This window comes from Berghia stephanieae, chromosome 10 (assembly GCF_034508935.2).
Source record: "Berghia stephanieae isolate SIO BIC M18660-M18661 chromosome 10, UCSD_Bste_1.3, whole genome shotgun sequence".
Taxonomy (NCBI): Eukaryota; Metazoa; Mollusca; class Gastropoda; order Nudibranchia; family Aeolidiidae; genus Berghia; species Berghia stephanieae.
In genome coordinates, this window is record NC_088369.1 from 36,383,163 (window position 1) to 36,399,787 (window position 16,625).

The 16,625-nt window shown below is 35.9% G+C and overlaps 1 protein-coding gene across 6 annotated transcripts in view; it reads right to left on the bottom strand.

Annotated features, from left to right (window-relative positions):
* The window catches only part of LOC144981064 (uncharacterized), a 53,210-nt gene that overhangs the window by 33,605 nt on the left and 2,980 nt on the right, over window positions 1-16,625 (bottom strand). For 4 of the 6 annotated variants that reach the window (XM_078929159.1, XM_078929161.1, XM_078929158.1 and 1 more), the window contains exons 2-6: window positions 14,884-15,219; window positions 6,584-6,821; window positions 5,530-5,837; window positions 3,887-3,923; window positions 3,383-3,452 (exon numbers count right to left, since the gene is read on the bottom strand). In XM_078929159.1, the coding sequence (XP_078785285.1) occupies window positions 3,383-3,452; window positions 3,887-3,923; window positions 5,530-5,837; window positions 6,584-6,821; window positions 14,884-15,147 (917 nt within the window). In that variant the 5' untranslated portion in view covers window positions 15,148-15,219. Of the gene's footprint in view, window positions 1-3,382; window positions 3,453-3,886; window positions 3,924-5,529; window positions 5,838-6,583; window positions 6,822-10,096; window positions 10,236-14,883; window positions 15,220-16,625 lie in introns of those variants that run through there. The other 2 variants (XM_078929163.1, XM_078929162.1) reach the window with 2 other exon arrangements.

Consider the following 16,625-nt stretch of genomic DNA (forward strand, 5'->3'; position numbering starts at 1 on the left):
ACAGTTGTGTTGATCATAACAGTAAATTGATATGATTGTGGTAAAATAACTCATAAAGATAATATTTTATTGACCAGTAAAAACTAAAAACTAATATTGTGTATGATGTCAATATCTCAATTTACTATCAATCTGCCTATAAAGTATGACTTCTTTACAAGATTAAAATCAATCACCCAACAAGGTTACTGGACATGCTACAAATATTGCAGTAACAATCATCAATTACAACTAACACTAACCACTGGTACTGTTAAATTAGATGATTTGCTCAAACAGACGGACATAGTATGTGGACAAAAGAGGATTCAAAATTATGAGGGCATATAGTTTATTTCAAGTCGTAACCTTTTTCTCCTTATTGACCAACTACATTCAAAACAAACACACTGTCGATACAGGTTATATAGAATCATCTCCTTTCCTTCAAGAATACACATTTAGTCATTGTCTTATAGAGTCATCTGATATACCATTGAACTCCAGTCAATCAAATTTAGAGATAAAACAACTGAATAACAATCAGAGTCAAATCAGTACAACACCACAGGCATACCACAGCAAGATCATTTATTTAATTTTTGGGATATCACTGCCATATATATCTGGACGCTTCAGTCTATAAAAAGTTAACACATTCACTTATGCACAAAAGGAGAACTTGACCTTACATTATATTACTTATTCAACATGCAAGAATACCCTAAACATTGACACCTATATGACACTATAAAGTCGGCATTTCCTGAGACAACCACACAAAAGCAGTACCGTATACATCTTCAAACTATAATGCCTAACAGTAATAAAAAACAAATTTGACTTGAATCGTAAGGGATTTAAGTATAGAAAAAAGTTATCAAGCCATTAAAAAGTTGGCTTTCAAATGTGCCCAAAACTCATATTTAAATCAGTTAAATGCTTAAAAAATAATATTAGTATTATTTTCGTCTAATGGTTTATATTTTATTCCTAAACTGATATTTGGACATAATTCATGGCATGGAATACTATGGGAGAGAAAATAAGGATCTCACCAAGTCATGCCAAATATGAAATTTACAATAAAAAATTCATTTCTTTAAGGTTTTACTGCCCGGACAACAAAACTTGGCATGTGTCAAGATCATCAATTTTACTTTATAATAATGCTTGTTTCAATCATTTTCTGCCGCTGGGAATTAAATTATTGATATGCAAATTACAACAAATTAATTTCATTGATAGCTCAAAAACCACTAAATTGACACCACTCTTATGAGCAGTCTTAAGAGGATACATTATTATCAACCATGGCATATGATGAAAGAAACCTTTGCTTTGCTTGTGGTGAGGGAACAATTTTCATATTTGTGTTAGCAACTGAGCAATACCATGAAATATTGCAACAATTAATTACCATCAGTGGCATCACAGATTCCTCCTGACCGCTACCTGTTCTTCCCATGGGCTGACCCCACTAATGGGGTCAGGTTGACCTAGCACTGAAATACCGCGCAGTGAGCTGATGTCAATACTTTATAAAAGCTATTCAGAGAACCGGATGAAAGTGGAATCCTTCAATAGGTTTGTAAACTATCGTAGGATTAATGTTCTTTTGTGTCCAATGTCACGAAAATGACATTTTGACAACATCAACATCAATGCGCGAGAGAAAAAGTTGGACAAAACAATATCATAGAGATAGAGCAACAGCAACAGCAAAGTAAAACCAAACCTGCCATTGGCAAAAAAAATAAAAAAATCCAAGAAGTTGAAAAGTAACATAGATGACATATTTTTCTTCTGATAAAGAATAAATAAAACAAAGACAAGAAAAGAAAAAAGCCCTAAAAAAACAAACAAACAAAAACCCAACAAAAATAAACAAAAAAAACAAACAAAAACAAAATCAAAATGATAAAATAAAAAGCTCAACAAGTGGGCGTAAAAATTTTGATGGAAGAATTTCCAACTGAAATTGGAGTTGAGTCTTACAGGTTTTCTAAATCTATACAGAATCGAGCTGGATATGGGCTTTCAAGCTGGATTGACATGCACTCGAAGTCGCTGTTGCTGAATAGTTAATTTAAAATCATAAACATAATTGTAAGTTGTGGGTTGTTTATCTTGTCCAAGAAATCTATTTTTTTTTTTAATATTCAAGAAATAAAAGGGATTTTTTTTTTTTGATAAGGAGAAGGGTGGGTTCAGGTTTTTTTTTTTCTTTTTCTATATTTCAGTGATTGAAAAAGTTTTTAATCATAAATTTAAATCTTTTTTTTTGTAAATCCCAGAGGAAGCGGGAGGAATGAAATGGTAACCAATGAAAGATAGAATACAGAGGGAATCCAATTAACCAAAAACTGATTCAATAAGAATTTTTCATTTTCAAATACCACCTCTTTGTGAATTTTGTAAATGAGCTGTCATAAAATGTCCATTTCATAGCATTTTCACACGCAAAAGAAGACATTGATTAAGACATTTAAAATATAAACAGGATGCAAAACACATGCACACTTGTATGGATTCTTTAAAAATTTTCTCTTCTTTCATCTCCTCTATTTCAGCACGACCAAACTTTCACTGGGTGAGTGGCCAACAGTACATATGAATACTACCACTACCGATGTATTGGAGGTAGTTAATAAAATAATGATTATGTACAGAGCCGCCAACTCAAACTGAAGTAAAGTAAAGAAAAGAGCTTTTTTATTGTCTTCAATCATTGAAAACGTTGGTTCATAACACGCAAATTGGTCGAATGGGATGGTCAACCTGGTGTGTGGTGGTACCGATCCATCACAGAGGCATGAACAATAGAATTTACCCATACCTCGTGTCAATGTCTATCGTGACAGCCAATCAGGTGTGTGGTCCAACTGTTTGTCAAAGTCATCACAGAGATGTGAACAATAGAATTTCCCTGTTTATCTTTTCAGTGTCATCGACTGCCATTGTCACGGTCATGGTCGTAGCTTTGCAGGTAAACTGACCAATGGGCGATGGTTAATGAGTGATGGCTTTGGTTGTTTATGTATGTCGCCTCAAAATGCTTTATTTGTTCAAGTTATCAATGAGACAAGTGGGTAGACAATGCATTCTTCATCTGTTGCTTACTTATGCAACCATTATGAGGGGCATACTTGTTAATTATTTTGCTCAATTTCATGGCAGCCGCTTAATTTGGACAACCTGCCAGGAACCGAGCCGTCCCCAATAAACCAGCTTGGACCGTATTTGCATTTTGTGTCTATATATGTGTAGACCCTCAGAGTACTTTGTGGAGTCTGTGCCTTATATAAATTAATCAAAACATTACATTTCATTACATTCACTGGTAAGAATTTGATGCTTTAACTCTATGGCTTTTCGTTACAAGGATTATGAGCACGCATACCTTGATATGCTTGGCGAGGTGAATTGAGGACTAGGGTTGAAGACTGGAATGGGCAAACACATCGAAGCATCTGAAGGATAAATGAATAAACTTGTCATTAAAATCTCACTGATTGAAAATAATGATAACTGTTACCATTATTATTATCAATTTTATTATTATTATTATTATTATTATTATTATTATTATTATTATTATTATTATTATTATTATTATTATTATTATTATTATTATTATTATTATTTATAATATTATTATCATTTTATTATTATTATTATTATTATTATCATTATTATTATTATTATTATTATTATTATCATCATCAATATCAAATTATTATTATTATAATCATCATCATTATGATTTTAAATCTCAAGTTTACAGGAACCACGAGATTTTAGCATTTTTTAGGTGATTAATAAATAAATGTATTTTCTGCCAAATAGATCAATAACGTGCTATGTTCATTAAGACAACCAGAACCTTAACTGGGAAAGTACTTACCTTGTCCTTTCTGAACAGTGGGTGTTCGCTTTGCTGGCTGCAATAATGAAAAGATAAAAAAAAGCCATTTCTTTATATTACTCGACAATTAAAAATTAAATATCCTGGTAATAAAATGTTCATAAATTGCATATAGCGCACATGTGAATTGCAAATAATGTTTCCAATAACAACAACAACAACAACAAAAAGTGAGTTTGGTTAGTGACTGGAAGGGTGACAATAATAGCAACTGCCAACCCTTACCCATGTAAATGTGTACAATTGAATATGGCTGCGCTGTCTCTAGGGACGCTTGCCGTGAATGTATGTGTTACTTCCGAGTGTGTCATTCTGTTTCTAGTATCCAGTTAGTAATTTGTTTCCATAAATCCAGTGCAAGTGTTCTTAGCTTCAGAATATCATCATGTGTGTTAAGGTGCTAAGGCAATTGGATGTTTCCTTGTGTGTTGTTAAAATCAGTTCTTCGGTTGTTGTTTCTAAATATATTTGATATTTCTTGAGATCTTGATTCAATGGTGTTGGAAGTGAAGTTGGTGTCCCCCTCTGTATTTGGCTCCTTGTTTGAAGTAATCATCCATTGAGGTTTGTACTGGAATATTTTCATCTCGTCGGAGCTTAGTACGTGACCGAAAAGTTTCCATCTTTGCGTATTTATTCAATTACTGACTGGTTGAACTCTGATTCTGCATCTGTCATAAACATCATCAATACTGATTTTGTCTGGCCAATGTACCCCAATACATATAATAATATAATATAATAATTCGTCTCAACTGTTTGCAATGAAGTCCAGGGTGTCCAAATTCTTTTTTTGTAGGAGCCCATGTACCACAGTTGTACACAAGGATTTGCAGTACTAGCGCTTCGTAAAGGTGTATTCTTTTATGGACAATGGGTTCAATAGACAACCAAAAGGAGTGAGATTTTGAACAAAAAATGCTTACACTCCTGATAAGCTCCAATTCTGATGATGGGCAACAAGACCATACTAGCTATAATATAATTGAAATTTAAAGTAATGACTAAACTTATTCTTCATTGAAAATATAAATAGTGTCGACTATCGGAATCAACATATAAATCAGATATGGCCCAGCCAGTTAATATTTTTCAATTTATTGAACTCCCAATGTGAACGTCCAGGTTATATAAAAAATCAAAGAGTATGAATTTTTAAAAACGGTTCAAACTCTAGAAATTGAAAACTGCGTAAGATCTTCAGTAAAAGTGTAAAATCAATGAAAATGCGCAGGAATACGCATTTTTACGTAATGTTGACTCCTCAAATTCATTCCTGAGCAAAAAAAAGCCTAGAACATATTAACAAAAGCCTAATAAAAATTCTTTAACAATTTGTTGTTTTTTTTTTAACTGCAAATATGGTGATATAAAACAAAAACTGCAAGTACATTGACAATAAAACAAAAAACCCATGGCAAATAAACAAAACAAAACAGCCTTAAGCCTGCGACTTCAAGGTTGTGTTGTATCATTTTTTGGAAAGTCTGAGATTTAAAACTATTTCACAGGGAAGGGAGTCGTCTAACTATACTGAAATTTGAACAATTCCGGCCAAATTTTAAAAAGATCTTGTCAATTTATGGCAATGTACAACTCAGCACAAAAACTTTGCAATTTACCGGCATGTATTGCGGTTGAGCAGGCGTTATGGGCAGAGGGGGAGAGAAGTTCTTGGGAGGAGTCTCTCCAACAAATATGATATCAGGCGAGTCGCGTCCACTTTTTGCGGGTGGCCGACGGCTTCTGCCATTTGCTGGGGTAGCAGCTTTGCCGACCATGCCTTGATTGGGGGAGCCGAGCATGCCAGTGGGGGAAATTGGAGGGGACGGCAGGTTGACAACCAGTGGTGGAGGTAGCTTTGGTCGTGGTGGTGGAGGTTTGTAATTGCCCAGCGCCTGGATTTCTGGGATCTCTGAAAAAGGTTTGTCTGAGGAGAAAGAAGAGAGAAATAAAAGTGCAAAATATTGTCCTGTGGTGAAAGTATTTGATCTATCATCACAAAGAAAAAAATTGACCAAAAGAAAAAGGGGATCTAAGCAAAATATTGCCAGTGGTGAAAGTACGATCTAAGCAACATATTGTTCTGTGGTAAAAGTAAAATCTAAGCAAAATAATGTTCTATGGTAAAAGTACAATATATCATCCAAAAAGAAAAAAAGAAAGAAAGACTACAAAAAATGAGGGAAAATTTTTCGTAGTAAAATGATATTATTGTCACCAACCTGCCTCTATGATCATGAATATGAAAAAAGAAATTTAATTTGGTGATAATGATAATATACTGTCAAATAATAAGCAGGTCTGGATTTACTGCACAGATTATTATTGGGATTTCTGATAGCTCAGTTGGTAGAATGCAAAGGGACCTGGATTTTCCAACCCCCGCCCCAAGCAATGATTGGGTATCTGGGTCTGTTAGATCTGGTGGGAAGTACTTTGCAATAGACTATCAAAAGGATAGCAAGCAATTGCTACTGTCCATTTCATGCTAAAGAAACCAGGCTCCATTGCCATGGATCTGAAGGACAACTAACTATGCCATTCCTAAGGGAATAAAGTCGAGGTGTCTAGCCCCCAACTCAAACAGGCACAGTATAGGTCTTGTGAGTTTAAGACCCCACTCTACTATACCACAGCTGCACAGTACAGGCCATCAAATGTAAAAAACCTTACCCAAAATTTTTGTCTGTCCATCGGATAAAAACACAAGACGTCCTTCCTTTGCTGCTGCAATGATCTGCTGATTTTTGGTGTATTCGGCCTTGGCCGCTTTGGCCGCCTGGAACTGACTGTATGTCAGAGGCTCTTCGTAACATTCTAAATTCAGGGTGATCGTATTGTTACTCTTGGGCTGTTTCCATTTGGACACTGGGTAACTACGATTCGAAGATGAAGGATTCCTCCTCATTGTCTGAAGATAATTACAAAAAACAAATAGGAAAAATGCAAACTAAACATAAAAAGTTCCTTTAGATAACAATGATAACAATCTTGTGCTAAATAAAATGATATTCAATTCTTTTCATTATTACTGCTGGTAACAATTTTTGGCATACTAAATCTATAAAATGTTGTTTTATTTTTATAGATTTAGCTCGACAGCAACTGCATTCATATAATATAGAGACCTCAGAGCTTTTTAATTTTGCATCAAGTTACGAAGGAGTGACAAATTCTAACTATAAAAATTCACAATAATATGACTCTAACCTCCTGTTCCCATCTTTTTCGAGCTGCTGATTTTGCATATCGTGCAATTTGAGTGTTTTTAGGCATACTTGTTGCATACGTGTCTGTTCTATTCACAAGTGAAGAAAAATGTCTCAAGGAAGAAGAAAAATCACAAACAGGAGAACAACAATGTTTACATATGACGCACGCGAAGGTGAGGTCAAAGCATGAACTTTGACTCACCCGCTAACCACTCAGAAAGCAGTATCAGGTCATGTTATCATAGACTATTTTGATCAGCCAATGGGAACAGCACTAGGTCACAGCAATCACTCATGATTTTACTTCAACCGAGTAAACCCCTCGCAATTGGGTCAGAGACAGGAGTTTTGGAAAAGCTGTTGCTCACTAACTAAACTGCCTACTTTCATATGACATTAGTTTCAAGTGTATGAGTGAGTTACATTTAGTTCATTTAGAATTTTTGTTAAACTCCCTACTTAAATCCCATCATTTTCGTTCATCATCATCGCATTTTTGGGGGGACTAAATTGACATCATAAAAAATTAGCTGCTATTTATCTTGAGCAGCATAAAACATCTAGTTAACAAATCATCAGCAAAATTACTCTGCCTGGCAGGGACCACTGTTGTTTTACGAAAGAAAGTAGTACCCTTATATTATGTTGCGTTCGAGTGCACTTCAAACTCCAGAACTCAGCCTGGGCCTATGGATGACTGTGGGTCTGAGTGAGAGTCAACAGAGCAGTCACACAGTACAATAACAAGGATGTGGACCACGACCACAGCGATAGTCTAAGTGAAAGGCGAGTAAGGTCCTTTTAGGCACTTTGATAACCCCAGTCCAGTAGCCGTCGATAGGCTCACTACTGTAAGGTGAAACTCGTTTTTTGGAACTTTATTTTTGGCCCTTTACTGTTTTGGTCACCATGGCGTTATTTGTGAACCTATGTAACTAATTTTATACCATCTTAAACGGCACAAAGCAAGCTTTCTAACGGTGTATTCATTTTTAATTCCTGATTGCATTTATCAGAAAGCTAATGAAATAATAATTTATCAATTTTTTAATTTAAAAAACTTTTAAAATTATGGATACATTTTAGGTCATTTTAATCATACTTCATACATCGATAGACAATTAAATGAAGATTATCTCTGCCAAATTTCATCAAAATTGATACACTCGCTCACTATTCTATTTGACTCGCCATCAACCCCACTTTTTCGGACAAAAACTTCATATTTTTTTCCATTTTCATTTAATCTTAATTTTTTCCATACTTTCCATAAATGAAAATGATTTATATATATATATATATATATATATATATATATATATATATATATATATATATATATATATAATATATATATATATATATATATATATATATATATATATATATTACCTATATGAAAATGAAAATAAAGCTTAATGATACACAACACTTGCCATTTATTTTTTAATTGAAACAGAATTACTGAAAACAATAAGTGGGCCATGGTGACTGCAAAACCCAAACTTTCCCGATCGCAGCACGATGCAGGTTTTGAGGCAGTAGTGAGATCACACAGATTCAGATTCTCTGTAAAATTTATTGAAAATTTCAACAGTAAAATATAAACAACTCGGGAACCATTAGTCGTAGAGAAACAAACAATAAGGTAACAAATGTTATGCTTTTTCAAGTCCCATCCCTCTGACTGGGTCAAATTATGATATTTTGAGTTTGAAATTTTTTTATCAAAGTCAAAGTGCCTATGAGACAGTGTGGCTCAGCGGTACGGTCTTTGCTTCGTACCCGAAAGCCCAAAGGTACCGAGTTCGAATGTTCGATCACCCGTCACTGTGTGGGTGTGGCCTTGAGCAAATCACCTCGCTAGGCACTTTGATAAAATTTTCAAACTCAAAATATCTTAATTTGACCCAGTCAGGGGGATGGGACTTGAAAAAACATAAAATTTGACACCTTATTTGTTTCTCTACGACTTAGGGTTCCAGAGTTATTTATATTTTTCTGTTGACATTTTTTGTCAATTTTACAGAGAGAATCTGTGATCTCACTGCTGCCTCAAAACCAGCATCTCGCGGCTATCGGGAAATTTTGAGTTTTGCAGTCAACATGGCCCACTTATTGTTTTCAGTAATTTTGTTTCAATTAAAAAATAAATGGCAAGTGTTAGGTATCATTTTAAAGGTCAGAAAATAAGCTTTATTTTCATATAAATCATTTTCATGTATGAAAAGTATGGACAAAATTAAGGATAAATGAAAATGGAAAAAAATATGAGGTTTTTGTAAAAAAAAGTGGGGTTGATGGCGGAAAAAATAAAATAATGAGCGAGTGTATCAATTTTGATGAAATTTGGCAGAGATGTTCTTCAATTGATTGTCTATCGATGTATGAAGTATAATTAAAATGTATCCATAATTTAAAAAGTTCTTATAAGTCAAAATTTGATAAATTTTTATTTCAATAGCTTTCTGAGAAATACAATCAGGAATTAAGAATAAAATATAGCGTTAGAAAGCTTGTTTTGTGCCCTTTAAAATGATACCAACATTAGTCACATAGGTTCACAAATAACGCCATGGTGACCAAAACATTAAAGGGCCAAAAATAAAGTTCCAAAAAACGAGTTTCACCTTACAGTGAGCCTATCGGCGGCCACTGAACTGGAGTTATCAAAGTGCCTAACCTCGCCCAAGCTCAATTTGCGGCGCTGCACTGCGGCTGACGCCTGGGTTATTCCAGTCTTCCCTTGGAATAGACCCTGGAGACAAATTTCCCCTATTGGAGGAATAAAGGGAATTTTTTTAATTTATTCTTAGTCTTCGGTAAGAGTAAGAGTAAGGTACCGTGCCGTAAGTAAGAAAAGAAGAAGAGTTGTAAGTGTAAGTAAGTGGAGTCGTGTTGTTTATCTATAAACTTAGTGTATCAGAATATGCATCTATTTAGTTTGCCTTAGGAAAAGATTGACTAAACTCACACATAGATTGGCGAGTTGCACTTAAGGGGTAGATGTTTGTGACAATTTTTCTTTCTTTTTTTCTTTTCCCTCATACAGTCTACGTGAAGTTAGCATCGCTTTCGCTTCCATGTAAAACTTCTGTTTTTTATGCTCGCCTGAGAGAGGAGAGTCAGTTTCACTTATGCTGGGCGAGTTATTCGACACAAACGAAAATACAAGTATTTCTCGATCCCTTTCACACACATACAGACACACACACACACACACACACACACATTCGTCTCTCTCTCTCTCTCTCTCTCTCTCTCTCTCTCTCTCTCTCTCTCTCTCTCTCTCTCTCTCTCTCTCTCTCTCTCTCTCTCTCTCTCTCTCTCTCTCTCTCTCCAGAGTCTTTCAAACGCAGAATAATCGAATCTGAAAATTGACAACTCGATCTGCACCCGAGCCAAAATTAAATAACATGTGTGTCAGTCGACTCCGGTTATATCGACACAATAGAATTATTCATTTCAAATATACAGTGGAATATTATAATAAAGTCAACTTGGCCAGACCAAATGGATTGGTTGACTCAGAAAGCGTAGATAATAGAGAGGCTTTACGGTAGTGCGGGGCGGTCCATGGCAAGCTTAAGGACCACGGTCCTACGGTCCCTGGGAAATGAAAACCGCAAGGACCGGTCCTAGAACCGGTCCTTTTCGACATTGAACATTCCTGAGAGACCGTTGGAAGTTCGAACCGTTTTGACCTTTGGGACCGTGGGATCGTTCATTCTTGAGCCGTTAAAGACTTGGGACCGCTACACGATGAAAACCGTGGTCTACAGGAGTAAAACACACAGAGTAGTCACACTCATTTCAAATTGTAACCTAATTAGAGAAGAGGGGTGATGCCTTCTTTATTTGCTCACCGTACTTCGTTGTTACTTCGATAATTTAGCGTGAATAAAATTTGAAATTTATCCCCATTAACGGAGATAATGGAATCGCCCAAGGCGTTGATCGAGTTGTTCGTGGCGTTGATACACACACGCAACTCCTACCCCCCCCCCCCCCCCCCTCCCCCACACACCACATTAGAGGGCAGCGAGCATTGAAGAGTAAGAGAGAGACGTGAAGTTATAATAAGAGGGGGTGGATGCGGTAATAAGCAATAAGTGGGGTCGATGGTGACTTTTCGCCAGATCTAACAAACCCAGCTACCCATTCACTGCTGAGTAGACAGGGATTCAGAAAAAGCTCGACTGCACCCGGGATCGATCTCTGGCCCTTTGCGTATAAAGAGAGTGCTCTATCAACTGAGCTATCGGGGTCCCCAAATATTCTATTGGACTTTTTAAAAATACAGACGTTATAACTGGGTTTTTTGGAAGGAAGAAACTAATGAAACTCATATTATTTGATTAGTTAAAACACCAAACGAAATTTTAATATTATTGTATTATTTTTAATGACAACAATGCGATAGAAAGGAGTGGTGACAAGAGATGGACAAAAGAAAACAAAATATCGGACTTGCTACTTGCTAGGTTCGAGACACACACACACACACACACACACACACACACACACACAAACACAAACATCTTTAGTAGTCACATGCATTTCAAACAATAACCCATTAGAGAAGAGGGGTCATGCCTTCATCATAGATCATTGTCATTGCGATCATTATGGTGTAGTAAATTTTGAAATTTACCCCGTATAATGGAATCGTCCAAGGCGTGCGCCTCCTGTTCCCCCCATCTCACACACGAAAGGGCGGTTTGCGGAGTGGAGGGAGGTGGTCGTCTGCCTCTATGGTCGTCTGTGTCGTTTAGTGTATGGCAAGGGGGGGGGGTGTGCGATTAATTAAGTGGGATGGGTGGTGATTGGTGGAAGATAGGCAAAGTACCGAGGCAACGAATCGCTGGGGAAGTAGTATGGCGCGAGACCGTTGAAAGTTGATAAGAAGTGAGGACCGCCATCGGTCTTCCACTTTGGGACCGGTCCCCGGTTCACAGCTAAAGGACCGTGTGACCGGTCCTCAGCGCGGCACAACTTTACGGGCGGGAAGTCACGCGACTTCGTCGGTGACAACAATGAGGGATGGTGACCACAGACTCGGGAGCAGACCAGACAACAGCCACTTTTTAGTGGCTAATCGTCCCTGGTTGCATAAAAAAGAAAATGGCGGCGCTCGACCTCTCTTGTTCAGATTCTTTATGGGAGAGTAGATAATGAGTTCCCTATATGGCCATGTCAATCATGTAGACATCCTTTGATGATATAAGCCTACCCTTTGATGTCTGCAGTCGCCTTTTCGTTTTCTACGGTCACTCATGGCTAAACAGCCGTCAACAATGAACATCGTTGAAACACTGGAAGACGCTCATGGCATAGTTGCGTCACAATCACCACGTTGCTGAATATATTATCCAGGCACGGTTGATAGGTAAAAAAAAAAAGCCAAATTATGTTCTAGTTACATTTGAAACAAACAAAGTATATCACTGATCTCGTCTCATTGAGATATAAAGAATGATATAAAAATCAAGAAAATCGGCCGATAAATAAAAAAGTTTCTAAAAAAAGCTAAAATAAACAAAAGCAATTTTTAAAATCAAATTTATTCGTAAAACAGTTGGTTTTCAACCTATTTTTCTGAAATAAGGACCAATGTTGTTGTTTTTTCAAGCTGATATCAACAATGTGACTTTCAAATTCCTCAGAATTATATTTTTTTACTTTTAAATTTTAGCTTTTAGGCCTACTCAAAAAGGTGTTATATTCCTTGCGTAACAATAGCGTAATACATCGACGGTGAGATTCACAATTCTACACGAATAGACGGTGGCGGTAGATCAAAGAGGTGTACCAAATTTATTTACCAACTACTTTTCTTTGTGCTAAAATTACAAAGTAATAATTTCGCGTCAGAAAAAATAACTCTCAAGTTACTATCTCTTTATTACAATAAAATTGATACCACGAATGACAAAGTCGCCCCACAAATAAGGGAGTTATAAATTATTCATAATATTTTTTAAAGTTATGAATATAAACCCGATCATTGGAGACAAGTCTAAAATGTACAAGTAAAAGTGTAGTTTAATATGTCTAATTTGGTTTATCATCATAAACCTGACCTATTTTTTTCTATTTTCCGTCCACAAATCAAGGTTAATCGAGCTCCGTCAAAGTCATTCATATAAAGATTAAATCGCACAGCGTCCCTGATTGCATAAAAAAGATAATGGCAGCGCTCAACCTCTCATTAGCCACTTTTGATGACATTTTCCTACCTGTTGTCGTCTCTAGTCCTGTATTCTCTATGGTGATCAATCAGTTTGGTGAGAGTTCTATTGTCTCTCATCACGGCTAAACAACAGTTGACTCTTACAAGTAAATCCAATCTGAATAAGACGTGGACTTGCATCAAAGCTGCTTTTGCTTGACAATCTATACAGGGCTGTCATGTTTTGTTTTTTTATTCAATCATATTGCTCAGTCTGTGGTGGACTAAGAACAAAGTTCACAATATCTGATTTGTGTTTACCACTAATGTGTAAAAAGTTGCAATAAATAGTTGCACTGGACACTCGGCTTCGGTTAATTGCAACTTCGGTTAATCGCAACATTTTCGCTGATCCCAAAATGTAATTATCCGGAGTGAATTGTATCTCTTGCATTGCTAAGCTATCAGAATGTGTGCATGGATAAGAGTTGTCGAACTGGGTTGTCTGTTAAAATTAATTGTTGGTGTATCAATAATTTTTGTGTAACTCACTCAATCCTAGAAATTTTTGCTACTTTTCAAAATTGGAAAAATTGTATTAAAAATGAGCATGTGCATAGATAATTTTATTCAACTACCATTAACCTGTAAAAACTAAAAACATTGGCTTTGATACTACGCCTATGATTTGTCTCAGAAAAATGTAATAAACAGACATGGGGTAAAAGTAACCTGGGTAAACTACAGATATAGTCGGTGGTAGGGTTGAGTGAGTTAAGAGTGTTGGGCCTAAAATCTGTTTTATCATCAGTCAACAATTATCAATCTATTATGATTCATCTAATTCTTAATTTAAATAAGGCAACAGTCAATCATATTTATCAATTTGCTTAAACCAGTAGCATGTACAGAGTCATATATCTGCATAGAAATGATAGGAGAGCCCAAATGCACTTATGACAGAAGAAAGAGGACGCATGTACATTGTAAGCAGGACGGATCCAAAGACCGAACACTGGCTTTCAGATTTGCCACCAACCACCACGGCAGACCCACCACGGCAAACTGTCTCCGACAGTGCGAGTTAATTAAACCAAAGGTTTCACTTCTGACATTAAAAAACAATGGATATAACCTTTAATTACCATACTTATTAAGGTTGTTAAAAGTACATTGATTACTCCTCTTGCCACATTGCCCTGAAAGACAGCTACTGTTTCAATGGGTAAGTCACGTCACTATAATGTTCATTTCATATTTGCAACATTTGATGCGACTGAAAGGTATATCTAAATGAATAAATTTGTATGATTTTTCTTTACTGCATAAATGCTAAAAATCATTGATACAATCTCTATGTTTATTTTCATAAAGCAAATAGAGGGGTTATAAATTGAATAATAAATAACATTTACCGAATGTGAAACATGGAACTCTTTGTGTACCATGGATATTTCACTGGAGTGCCCATCTCATCTCTATATGCCAGCGTCCCAACCACTGGGCTATATGACAGAATCCACTGTATTAACTTTGACTTGCATTAAAATATTAGAAATGAGAAAAAAAAATGTTTAAAGATAACTTACCGATATATTGAAAGTTTTACATCCAAAGTAGACAGGTAAGGGGTTTTCATACGTGGGTCCCTGTTTTCCAATAAAATGATCCGAGCACAGTTTGTTGTTTGATGAATTCTTAAACCCTGGCCTCACCACTAAACATCTTTTTATCCAAATATCTCTCGTCTTTCCATCAGTAGGAAATTGATGGAAAGAATATTTTCTGGTGCCATTCTCCTTTTTATCATTGGAATGGTTTAAACACATTGAACAATATGTTGGCTTTGACATTATGAAAGTGTATGTCAGGAAATACCATAAATAAGATGGATAAATGTTTTTATCACTTCATATCCAATATTTCTGTGATTAAAAGAAAAAGAAATAAAGGTTTTGTTTCATAACGTAAACAGTTCTTTGTACTCAACAGTAGGATCATTTGTTCCCTTTATAACTACTGACATTAACATCAAATCACTTTTGAATCGCGGTAGAGTAAGAGTTATAATATAATTTTATATTACTCCTCTATTTACCCAGACGATAATGGGATAGCAAGGTGTATTAAATCTGGTGGGTGTACTTTGCAATGTAAGTGCACATGCATTAAAAAAAAAAAAAAAAAAATATATATATATATATATATATATATATATATATATATATATATATATATATATATATATATGCTCCAGGATCGGAATATTAAGATTTGGTTTTAGCTCAAAATTATTGAAAATATATTACTCAGATAAGGATATAATTTACGATTCATACACTCTTGCCGCTTGAAATTCCGGACGTGTTCCCAACTGTGCACAAGCTTGTGAGTGCATTAGGAACTAAGTTTGAATTCTAAAATGCAAGAGTCACAGTGTCCAAATTGCGATACTTTAATACCGCGGCCTCCCCACAGCCCTACCGCGGTTAAGCGATGCCAGATGTGCCAGGTGATGTCTCACCCAGTTTCGGCGAGAAAACGAACGGCGCGCTTGCTGGACATGCATGTTATAGTAATTGTATGCAATCAACAGTTGGGCATTCCCGTTAAATCAAAACATGCCATTGAAAGCATGTAGGGTGGAAACTGTTAGTAATGATGTATGGTTGTGACATGACAAGTTTCAGTAGTCTATGAATGATGGAATGATAGTTAGAACGAAACAAATGTAGGTCATTTTTTAAACTGATTATCATTAACATTGCATACCTATCGTGTCACGGTCAATTACGTTTTTCCCGAGAGCAAGGGTATCGGGTATCAGGTGGTCAGCCTGATGTGAGGCGATTGAAGTAGCGCTCAGAGTCGAAAATATGACGCTGTGGAGTGTAAGAAATCATTTATTCTACCCCTCAATCAATTTCGATTTCGTCATCTTTAAATAAAGACATGTTCAAAAACACTTAAATAATACTTCTCTTTAAACTTTAAAGAATAAAGTTTTTAGTGAAAATTAACGATATATAATCTGACGTCGCATGTTATTATTGTAACCATATAAGATATGGTAATATATGATACGAGGGCTCTTTCCATGCCTGTAAAATCCGCGTTTTTTATGCTATCAACAAAATTCTTGCACGTGTTCATACCTTGACTCGTCCTTCATTTCTCTACGTAACAGCCAAGTCTGTCAACACACTTCTGCCAATGCCGCACCATGGAATAGATACCCTCTCGGAAGAAATTTCCGTCAAGGTTTTGTAGCCATTTCCGCACATGGTCAACAAGCTCTTCATCGACATCAAAGCGCTTTCCTACCAGATCA